This window comes from Antechinus flavipes, chromosome 1 (assembly GCF_016432865.1).
Source record: "Antechinus flavipes isolate AdamAnt ecotype Samford, QLD, Australia chromosome 1, AdamAnt_v2, whole genome shotgun sequence".
Classification (NCBI taxonomy): Eukaryota; Metazoa; Chordata; class Mammalia; order Dasyuromorphia; family Dasyuridae; genus Antechinus; species Antechinus flavipes.
In genome coordinates this window covers 213,647,149-213,659,102 of record NC_067398.1, presented here as the reverse complement: position 1 = coordinate 213,659,102, position 11,954 = coordinate 213,647,149, and the positions used below count along the sequence as shown (strand labels likewise).

The following is an 11,954-nucleotide window of genomic DNA, read 5'->3' as shown; positions in this document are numbered from 1 at the left end:
AAAAAAATCTGTTGTTTCTATGATTCATTATTTGATCCACCAATTCTTTGGAATTTTTTTTTCTCTTCAACTTACCCTCTCTCCCTTGCTTGAGTGGTAGTTAGCAGTAATGTGTTATTTTATATAAATTTTATTTATATTTATGTATTTTATATAAAAAAGATCATTTTTGTTTTGTTTTGTTTTGAACTAGATACTCAGATGAGTTCACCATTAAGGAAAAAAAAATCACAAAATGGATTTTTACGTTACTCATACTTTTTTGTGATACAGGAGCCACTTCCCAGTGGCTGCTGGAGATCTAACTCAAATCTGGGCATAATAACAGCGTTTACTTTGCAAGGGTGTTTTGAACCTAAGATGAGATACTATTTGTAAAGAGCTTTCCTAACCTTAAAACGCTTTTAAAATGCTGACGATTGTTACCAGTTCCCCCATGCCTTCGATGCACCATGATCTGGAACCTAGAAAAGATCAGAGTAAGATCACAGTCTCTTTAAGGCCGGAAAATCTCCCTGTAGAGGAGCTTTCCTATGAAGAATAAATATTTTTATATTTATTATATTATTTATTATTATATAATATTATTATATTTATTATCTCTCTCCTCTTCCTTCTGCCCCCAATTTATTTCATTCCCAATTCACAAAGAACATCTGCGTTAGTAAAGGCTGATTTGCAACTCCTTCAAGTATTAGGATTCACAGCTGTGGAGACTGTTGGAGAATTGACCTGCTCCTTCACTTAGGCATGGTCCTTCACACTACTTATAGTGGGAAGGTAGTGGAGCTACGTAATCAGAGGATTTTAAATCCTTGGGTTTTCTGTTGGTTTGATTGCCATTCAACTTCGGATAACAGACTTTCTCACTTCTGCACAAGAAACTATGTAAAATGAGCCTCTTGGACCAATAAGTGATCTCTGGAGTCTCTTGTGGGTCTAAAAATATTTATTCCTCATAGGAAAGCTCCTCTACTGGGAGATTTTCCGGCCTTAAAGAGACTGTGACCTACTCTGATATTTTCTAGGTTCCAGGTCATGGTGCATCGAAGGCATGGGGGAACTGGTAACAATCGTCAGCATTTTAAAAGCGTTTTAAGGTTAGGAAAGCTCTTTACAAATAGTATCTCATCTTAGGTTCAAAACACCCTTGCAAAGTAAACGCTGTTATTATGCCCATTATATGAAGAAACTGGGGCAGGTATAAACTAGGTGATTTGCCCGGGGTCACTCAACTAGGGGTTATCTCCCCTAATGGACCCCAGCATTTACTGGAAGTACTTGGAAGAAGTGGTGAGAGAAATGCTAAAGGAGAGATCCCAACAGTCCAGAAAGGTGTGACTCGGACCAGATGTCGACGTGGATAGAGCGCCTGGCCTGGATTCAAATCTGTCTGGCCTCAGACACTTGTGACCCGGGGCAAGTCACTTCACTCTGCCTCAGTTTCCTCATCTGTAGAATGAGTTGAAGAAGGAAATGGCAAATCATCCAGTCTCTCTGCCAAGAAAAGCCCCAAGAGGGTCAGGTAGGGGTCAGACAGAACTAAACAAAAACAAAAATAGGAGCACGGGGCAGAACTAAACGGTTTTTAGGAAGAGCTCTTCACACGGCAGCCTTCAAAAAACCCGGGGTTGAGGCTTCCCAGGCAGACAGCTTCGCTTTTAGCTCAGACAATAGGAGGAGCCGACAGGCTGCCGAGGGCGGAGCTGACAGGGAGGGGACGAACCCTCCGCTTCCTGGGCGGGGCTTAGGAGAGGGGGGCGAACCAACTAGCAGTAGGAAGCGGGATTAAGAAGAACACAAACCGGTAGGAGTCAGGAGGTGGGGCTTATAAGGAGAGAGCCAATCAGCAGGCTTCGATCTGAGAATGAGACGCTACTATAGCAAAGCTTAGGAGGCGGGGCTAGAGAGGAGCGTCTGGATAGGAAGGTGTTTTCTGCCCCGTGGCCCCACCTCTTCCGGCTAAAGCCTGAATGGGTTTGGGAAAGCACACATGTGAGCTGCGTGGAAACTAGACTGACGAGTGGCGGTTTGGGCTGTTGGCGCTGCAGCCCCTGGAGTTGCCCTAGCCATGTCTGCCTTCGCGACCTGGCAGTACTGCGGGGAGCCGAGCGAAGGACAGAAGGCTGCGCTGGGTGAGGCTGGAGAAGGCAGGGGCTTCTTGGTTCAATAAGTCGGGAAAGTAAGAGCAGTTTTAGGGGTTGTGACAAGGTGGGACGTGACAGGCAGCGCATCCGCCCCTCTCTGTGTACCAGCACCTACGGATCATGTGCTCTGCAAGCCTTAAACTGGGAATATATTTTATATAACATCTTATTATGTATTCTGTATCTTATGTGCTACATGTGTATGTGTGTATGCAAACCGTAAGGCCAATAAATAGATATGTATAACAAATGTCATATGTTATGTCTAAAGAAAGAGATATTTCTATAAAACAAAAATGCAAACCTTAAAGAGATAGATGGATATAGATAGATGGATGTAGATACCCTATACTGATAGGGTAGTTGTCGTGCCCCACTTTTCAGTGATCCCCTGGTCACACAGCAGGTCAATATTTATATGGGGTTTTCTTGGCATAAATACTGGAGTAGTTTGCCATTTCTTTCTCAAGTGGATTAAGACAAGCAGAGATTAAGTGACTTGCCCAGGGTCTGGCAGCGAGTAAGTGTCCCAAGCTGGATTTGAACTCAAGTCTTCCTGATGTTAGGCCTGTTGCTTTGTTCACTGAGCCACCTACCTGCCCCCATAGTGTTTTGTCTATCTAAGTTTTGCATATATATTCGTCCACACATTCACTTAAGTTTAAGATTTGTGTATATGTGTGTTTTATATATATATTATATATATATATACATATAATCTATATACATATATATGTAAAAGGTCTGCATGTACATATATAAAATAAGATCTATATTTTTAATATTTGCATGTATATACACACACACACACACATGTGTGTATTTTAAGTTTGCAAAACATTTTATCAGTAGGGGCTATTCCCACTTATAGGGAAGGAAACTGAGGCTGAGAGAAGTTGCATGATTTGCCTAGGGTCACACTGATAATAAATATCTGAGACAGAATTTGAATTTGTTTCTTCCTGATTCCAAACTTAGCACTCTGTCCTCTAACTCCCTAGATGCTTGTTGTATCATAAGTGAATCATAAGCCTTAAAACTCTGTTAAAATGTGAGTGATACTATATTGTAGTAGGGAGTTATTGATAGAGGACGGACCTTAGAGTCAGGAAGCCCTAGATTCAAGTTCAGGCTGTGATAGATTCTATATTTTTCCCCAATTCTCTCTCCTCCCCAAGACAGCAACCAATCTGATATGAGTCATACATGTATAATTATATTAAATATATTTGCATAGTATAATTTTTTAAAAATCCATTTTAAATTCAGTGCCATTTCACTTATTACTTTCTATGTATTTATTACAGTTCAGTTTTCAAATGGGAAACTCCAGAATTCTGAAAATGTGAATTTTTCCTTATATAAAAGCAAAGACACTGCCAACCCCAGGAAGAAGTTCAGAAGGATTTTGGTAAGTTACTTTGTTTATAAGACCAGATAAGATTGTATTTTTTTTTTTTAATAAGGTGGTATGTACTTAGAAACAGGCACTCACTCAAAATGATAACTGCTTTGCTTCATGAGGGTCTAGGGAAAACTGACTAAAATATTCATAAGCTGTTTAAAATCCTATCAGCATTTCATGCTTAGCTCTGCCAGGTGCTGCGGGTACAAAAATAAAAATGAAGTAGTTCCTGACTTTAAAAGGCACTTATTTTCAATCAGAGGAGATAATATGTACAAATCTAAGTATACACATAGTCATTTGGGAGTAGGGGAGGATGCACCAGCATCTAGAGGTAGGGAATAGAGATAAGAAAGGCCTTGTGTGAGGTGGCTTTTGAGTTGTTCTCTGAAGAAAACTTTCTTATATAGAACTGAAATCTGCCTGACTTCATTTGTGCTTGTTCAATCTTGAGTCAAGGAGAGTGAATCACAACTCCTTTTCACATGAAAGTCCATCAGATACTAGAAAACATCTCTTGTTTTCCTGTCTTTTCTCCAATTCAGTAATTTCAGTTCCTTTGGTTGATTTTCATTTGCACTCCTTCTTCTAGATGTACTTTAGTTTGTCAGTGTCCCTCCTTACAGTGTTTGCCCAGAATTAAATAAAGTTGAATTCCAAATGTGCTCTGATCAGTACAGAATATGAAAGGACTATTAATACAATCAAATACAGTCTGATACCCCTTTATTGTAACCATGTCATATGGTATTGACATAATTGAGGTTGTAGTCAGCTAGTGCCTCTAAGTCATTCATAGAAATTGCTATTTATCCACATCTTTCCAATGCTGTATTAGGATATGTTTTTTTTTAAATTAAGTACAGAGCTTTACAATTACTCCCAAATATTTTAAAATTAAATATTTTATTGCGTTTTATGTCACTTTCCAGTGATTTATCTCCTCATAATCTTTGTTCTAGAAAGTATAGTTAAGCAAAGTGAATCAACAAATTGGGCACATTTGGTGGGGAAAAGTGCAGCATTTTAAAGGCCCAAGATTCAAATTCAAATTATTACCCATGTCAGCAAGTAAGTCTCTCTGGACTTCAGTGTTCTTATCTACAAAATGATAGGGTTGGATGAAATAGATCCCTTCCAGTGCTTTTTTTTTTTTTTTTTTTTTTTTTTTTTTTTTTTTTTTTTGATTATAGATGCCTGCTTCTGTATTTATCTCTGTAGTCCATCACCTCTCTGCCATTAGGAGGGATGTGTGTCCTCTGATGTGGACTTGTTGACTGGTAACAGCATTGGTCAGTTTGATGTCCTTTAGGATTGTTTTTCTTTGCATTATTGGGGTTGTTACATAAATTGTTCTCTTGAGTTTGCATCACTGTTACAAAAGACAAATTTTGACAGAATATTTGATACTGCAGAACATAGAGCATCCAGAAATCTTATATTGTAATCAATTTTTTCACTACCCCAACATGAAGATGTGACCCCATATAAAGCTGCAACTCACAGTTTAAGACGCTTTGCCTTATATAATTATTTCCTTTTATTATTTTTTTTGAAGTCCAAATTCTTTTTTTTTTCATTATTATTATAGCTTTTTATTTACAAGTTATTTGCATAGGTAACTTTTCAGCATTGACAACTGCAAAACCTTTTGTTCCAATTTTTCCCCTCCTTTCTCCCACCCCCTTCCCCAGATGACAGATAGACCAATAACGTTAAATATGTTAAAGTATATGTTAAATACAATATATGTATACATATTCATACAGTTATTTTGCTGCACAAGAATCAGACTTTGAAATAATGTACAATTAACCTGTGAAGGAAATAAAAAATGCAGGTGGACAAAAATACAGGGATTGGGAACGCTATGTAGTGGTTCATACTCATTTCCCAGAGTTCTTTCGCTGAATGTAGCCTGGTTCTATTCTTTACTGAACAATTGGAACTGATTTGGTTCATCTCATTGTTGAAGAGAGCTACGTCCATCAGAGGTTTATTTTTGTTTTTTTTTAAATAGCTTTTTTATTTACAAGATATATGCATAGGTAATTTTTCAGTATTGACAATTGCAAATCCTTTTGTTCCAACTTTTTCTCTCCTTTCTCCCACCCCCTTCCCCAGATGGCAGGTAAAAGAGTCAAGACTTTGAAATAGTGTACAATTAACTTGTGAAGGAAATCAAAAATGCAGGCAGACAAAAATAGAGGGATTGAGAATTCTATATAATGGTTCGTAGTTATCTCCCAGAGTTCTTTCCCTGGGTGTAGCTAGTTCAGTTCATTACTGCTCTATTGGAACTGATTTGGTTCATCTCATTGTTGAAGAGGGCCACGTCCATCAGAATTGATCATCATATAATATTGCAGTTGCTGTGTACAATGACCTCTTAGTTTTGCTCATTTCACTCAGCATCAGTTCATGTAAGTCTCTCCAGGCCTTTCTGAAATTCTCCTGCTGGTCATTTCTTATAGAACAATAATATTCCATAATATTCATATACAACAATTTATTCAGCCATTCTCCAATTGATGGGCATCCAGTCAGTTTCCAGTTTCTGGCCACTACAAAGAGGGTGCCACAAACATTCTTGCGCATACAGCTTCCTTTCCCTTCTTTAAAATCTCTTTGGGATATAAGCCAATAGTAACACTGCTGGATCAAAGGATATGCACAGTTTGATAACTTTTTGAGCATAGTTCCAAATCGCTCTCCATAATGGCTGGATGTGTTCACAATTCTACCAACAACGTATCAGTGTCCCAGTTTTCCCACATCCCCTCCAACATTCATCATTATCTTTCCCTGTCATTCTAGTCAATCTGACAGGTGTGTGGTGGTATCTCAGAGTTGTCTTAATTTGCATTTCTCTGATTAATAATGACTTGGAGCATCTTTTCATATGGCTAGAAATAGTTTAAATTTTCATCTGAAAATTGTTCATATCCTTTGACCATTTATCAATTGGACAATGGCTTGATTTCTTATAAATTAGAGTCAGTTCTCTATATATTTTGGAAATGAGGCCTTTCTCAGAACCTTTGACTGTAAAAATGTTTTCCCAGTTTATTGCTTTCCTTCTAATCTTGTCTGCATTAGTTTTGTTTGCACAAAAACTTTTCAATTTGATATAATCCAAATTATCTATTTTGTGATCAATAATGATCTCTAGTTCTTCTTTGGTCACAAATTCCTTCCTCCTCCACAGGTCTGAGAAGTAAACTCTATGTTCGTCTAATTTATTTCTAATCTCATTCTTTATGCCTAGATCATGAACCCATTTTAACCTTTTCTTGGTGTACGGTGTTAAGTGTGGATTAATGCCTTGTTTCTGCCAGACTAATTTCCAATTTTCCCAGAAGTTTTTGTCAAACAGTAAATTCTTATCCCAAAATCTGGGGTCTTTGGGTTTGTCAAACACTAGATTATCAAAGTTATTGACTATTTTGTCCTTTGAATCTAACCTATTCCACTGATCAACTAGTCTATTTCTTAGCTAATACCAAATGGTTTTGGTAACTGCTGCTTTATAATATAATTTTAGATCTGGTACAGCTAGGCCACCTTCATTTGATTTTTTTTTCATTAGGTCCCTTGAAAGTCTTGACCTTTTGTTCTTCCAGATGAATTTTGTTATTTTTTTCTAGGTCATTAAAATAATTTTTTGGGAGTTTGATTGGTATAGCACTAAATAAATAGATTAGTTTAGGTAATATTGTCATCTTTATTATATTTGCTCGCCCTGTCCAAGAGCATTTAATATTTTTCCAATTGGTTAGATCTGACTTTATTTCTAATTATTTATTTTGATAAAGTTTATATCAATTTATGTTTCTAAGAGGCAGGCATGAAAACTGATCTTTGGCCCTAGGGCTACAGCTTAATTAAGACAGATAGTTCAGTGACTTTCTGGTGAATTTACAAATCGTAGGCCAATAATCTGGATTATTCAGTCTCGGTGTATGTATGGTTTGGATTTTGTTTTGTTTTGCTGAGCCCACTGTTCAGATTTCTTGAATAATTTATCAAGCCTTTCCAGCTTTGTCTTTAATGCACATAGATTCTCAGTATAGCCAATTTTTACTTATCTTTTCTGATAGAAAGGAACAGAGACACATATAATCCAGACAAGTAGATGCATATACATCAATAGCTAGCATTGAGCTGTCTTTTGTATAATTTTGGACTTAAGTTCCTATATGATGACTATGAAAGAAATGATAAGCCCATTGTTCTGCTAGTTCTTTCCAGGCACACACTGTCACTCCTTGCTAGGGACAGGCAGCCTCCCCTGTTTAGCATGAACTTCTTGCCTTCTTTCACTAGCCTGAATTGAAAAAGCATCTACCTAAGCTTTTAGTTTATCAGTCTCTAGTCCTAATTGCCGCAAATCAATTAAGAGGTAAAGCTTAAAATATGTGCCCCCAAAAGTGATTACTTATAGCCTAAGTTATTAAAAGTAAATTATTTCTAAGATAACACATTAGCACAAGTTTTCGAAACTCCCTATTCTAATGACTTTCCCATCCCAGTGCTCTTCATCTTTGCATGGAGACTTACAGGGCAAAATGAGACCAGCATTTTCTGATGTAATCAGTATGAGAATTTTTATTATAAAGGTTTGATTTTTCCTGTACTTTAGTTTGGGGGCAAAGGGTGGAACAATTGGGAGAGTGGGGCAAAGTGATAGGATTGCCCTTTTACAATCATTTTCAATACTTAGTTTTATTTATTTGGTGTTCGGAATAAAAAAATGATTTAAAAAAAAAATAAAAAAGATTGTATGTTGATAACCTAACCTATATGAAGCACTAGAAATCATCAGGAACTGATAGTCTTTAAAAAATTGTATAACTTGAAAAAAATTCATTTTGTTAAATTCAGTTGTAGTCTGATGCTTCACGGTCCCATTTGGGGTTTTCTTGGCAAAGACACTGGACTAATTTGCCATTTTCTTCTCCAGCTTATTTTATAGATGAGGAAACTGAGGTAAACAGGGTTAAGTGATTTGCCCAGAATCACACAGTAATTATCTGAGACTAGATTTAGACTCAGGTCTTCCTGGCCTCCAGGTTTGGTGCTCTATCCACTGTGAAACCCTACTTGACCTTTTTACCTTATATATAATCTGAAAATATTTGTTTCTTAAATTCTAGAGATGACTTTTGAGAAAATTGACATGGCTTTCTTGAAGGCTTTTCCTTATAATAGAAAACACGTTTAGGATAGAATAACAAATATTGATTAAAGAAGAATTAGATTCTTCATGTTGGTCTACATTTCATCACTATCTTGGATGAAAAAGAAAGGTGAAAGATTTTTTGTACGCCATAATTTCTCAGCTGATTTAATGGGAGTGCAAACCCAAAATAATCCACCAGGGGTCAATGTAGCCCCAGGAAGAACTGTCTCCTTGAATAGAAGAAATTAAAGGCTTTTTTTTTTTTTTTTTTTTTTAATATCAACTCATAATTTAACTCATCAATTAAGTCAAATATTTTTCTTTATTGCTAGATTTAAGCTTTTATGATACTGTCAGCTTTGGATTGTGGATCACTTTTACTAAAGTTTAAAATATATTTTATAATCTAATCAATATTAGATGCTAAAGTGTTACCATGGATTACCCAGCAGACACAAGTCTATCATTCATATGTGAGACTCTGATAATAAGTTCCATGAAGTCCATTATTATCTTGGGAATCAATACCGACTTACTGTTTATTTTTAAGTAAAATTATAGTTCAACTATCTTAAAGCACAGACATCTTGAAGGCCCCAATAACCAGACTTTAGAATGATCCATTCTTGTCTGAAAGTGTCTAATTCTATCTGTAGCATATTGGGTAAATTTAGGAAAGAAGACAGAACAATGGGAGACATCTTTTAGATTTTAGTAATGAAATAATTTCTCTTTTTCCTTCATGTCTTAGGCTGCTGAAACAGACAGACTTTGCTATGTAGGAAACAACTTTGGTGTTGGAGCTTTGAAATGCAACAATTTATGCAGGTATAAAAGGATGGTAGGGGTGGAAGTTGGGGGAAAGAACTCTACTGGCTTTCAGTGGTACAAAGAACTATTTGCTTGGTACAGCAAACATTCTTGCACATGTGGATCCCTTTCCCCTTTTTCTGATCTCTTTGGGATACATCCTCATTAGAGATCAAGGAGTAAAGTACTAGTTCTATAGCCCCTTGGGCACAGTTCAGTGGAAAGAATTTCACTAATTTATATCTTCTGATAACACTATCAGAACTAGTCTAAAGTTTTACTTTGCACTATCTATTAAAAAAAAAGAGGTTTTAGAAGAAAAAATAACAGAGTAATTAAATTGCAGGTTGATTTTAACTTTATTTAACGAATAATATGATTTGTATATGTATCATCTGGTAATACTGTCTGTCAAAATGAACTCTTCAGGACTGCTATACCAAGTTACCTGAAGTATGGTATATGTTTCACATAAAACCTACATTTTTTTTAATGTTGTATTGATGCTTTTTAAAAACACCATAGTTATTTCCCAATATCCATCTCTATCCCCGTCATGGAACTGCTTCATATAACAAAAACTGTGAAGTAAAACAAAATGACACCACTGCCATGTCTTGGGAACATATGCCGCAATTCAATACTCCATTTCTTTCTCACTAAGGATGCAAGATAGAAAACTTTAATTCTTTAAAGTTTAGATTAAAATCTAATTCCCATGAATTTTCCCCAATTTTGTTCAAATATTTACTAATGATGCTATTGTATTTTTGCTACATAGAGTATTTATGCAGTATATTTTAGTGTAAATTCTGAATACTTTTGAATGAAAAGGATGGTCAATAAAAGATATAGAAATGTGAAAAAATTGTTATAGCTTAATGTTAATTTTATTTTCTTTTTGGTAGGTATTTTGTTGGTGTTTTGAGTAAGGACTCTGACCAAATGGAAATATATGATGCTGAATTGTTTAACATGCAACCAGTGTTTTCAGGTAGGTTCTTTTAGAAGTTTTTATTTGTTTCGACCCATTATATATTTTGCTTAACTTTTTTTTTTTTTTTGCTGAGGCAAGTAAGTAACTTGCCTAGAGTCACACAGCTAGGAAGTGTTATATTTTGTGTAACTTCTAAGTCTAATTCATTTATTTTAAAAAGGTGAAATTATTCCAGTTTTCATTTCAGTGAACTAATTAGAGCTAAATAGTCCCAGAAGTCCCATCTATAAAGACGTGGCTGTGCTATATATATTTTCTAATACACATTTCTGTAGTGGTTTACAAAGAGAATCTCTCAGGTCCCTTCTAGGTTTGCTAGATGACTCTGAACTCAAGCATAATTTTATTCTTTTCAAATGATTATAGGAAGTCGCCATTGTATGTTTGCCTTAGACTTGCTGTTTTCCATGATTCATTTGATGACAAGTCCTTGGTCAGAATGTAGCCCCTGTTTATATCACATTTGTTCCTATGGGAAATTAAAGTTCCAGGAAAATCCATTATGACTAACTGGGGCTGTCTCTACATCATTTAAGCATTAATACTTATTGCTTTCTTCCAGGGATGAAACTGTTTAAATTACACTCTATTTAAGAATGTGTTCCCAGGAATTGGGCAATAATTATTTTCCTAAAAAAGTGCTAAAAATAAGTGATGGCAAAGAAGGAAATTGAAGTTCAGCTTTGATCTAAAACCAGAGAGTGCAATACCAGGAAAATGTATTGGCATACAATTAAGGGAGGAAAAGTTGGTGAAATTTTACGAATTTTGACTTGTTTATATCTAGATATCTAGATATATCTGATGCTTAATTTGTGCGTTTTTTCCTAATTTTCATTTAAAATGCAGTTCAAAGAATATAATAACATATAAAGAGAAGCTATTTGAATTGGAAAGCTTTTTTTAAAAGCATTTTTTAGTATGTTGTGGTTTTCCTTTATAACTAACAAAAAATTTAAACTATTGATGATTTACATCTGTTGAAAAGAATTTACATAAAGGAACATGCTGGGCCACCTGGGGGAGTACTTTAAAATGTTGTCTATTTAAAAATGATTCATTGTAAGCTTAATGTTGAATAGCAGCAACTTTATAATTTAATTCATTTGTTTGAGTGGATTTGATGCCTACATTTTTTTTTCTGCTGCTCTAACCATTAAGTTGCTAAGTAGAAATGCTACTAGGTGAAATCATTGACTACACTTAAGTCATGTTGATTTAGGAAAAAAGCTTGAAATAGATGTCTATAATGGCAACATGAATTAAATTATGGTAACTGTAATAGAAGGAAAAGCCTTACAATTTGCTTTTCTTTCTCCAGATGACTTGAAAGATAGTGAAACATTAGGAAATCAGACCAAATCTTACAGAGATCAGGTAAGTAGACTGAACCTCAGATATAGGGGTTTTTTT

General features: G+C 35.6%; 1 protein-coding gene across 1 annotated transcript in view; it reads left to right on the top strand.

Moving 5' to 3' along the window:
• Window positions 1-1,973: 1,973 nt before the first annotated feature.
• POLR1E (RNA polymerase I subunit E) overlaps window positions 1,974-11,954 on the top strand; it is a 28,734-nt gene continuing 18,753 nt past the window's right edge. Inside the window, exons 1-5 of the mRNA XM_051996000.1 lie at window positions 1,974-2,135; window positions 3,455-3,558; window positions 9,486-9,562; window positions 10,453-10,538; window positions 11,863-11,918. Of these exons, the coding sequence (XP_051851960.1) occupies window positions 2,072-2,135; window positions 3,455-3,558; window positions 9,486-9,562; window positions 10,453-10,538; window positions 11,863-11,918 (387 nt within the window). The 5' untranslated portion in view covers window positions 1,974-2,071. The remainder of the gene's footprint in view (window positions 2,136-3,454; window positions 3,559-9,485; window positions 9,563-10,452; window positions 10,539-11,862; window positions 11,919-11,954) is intronic.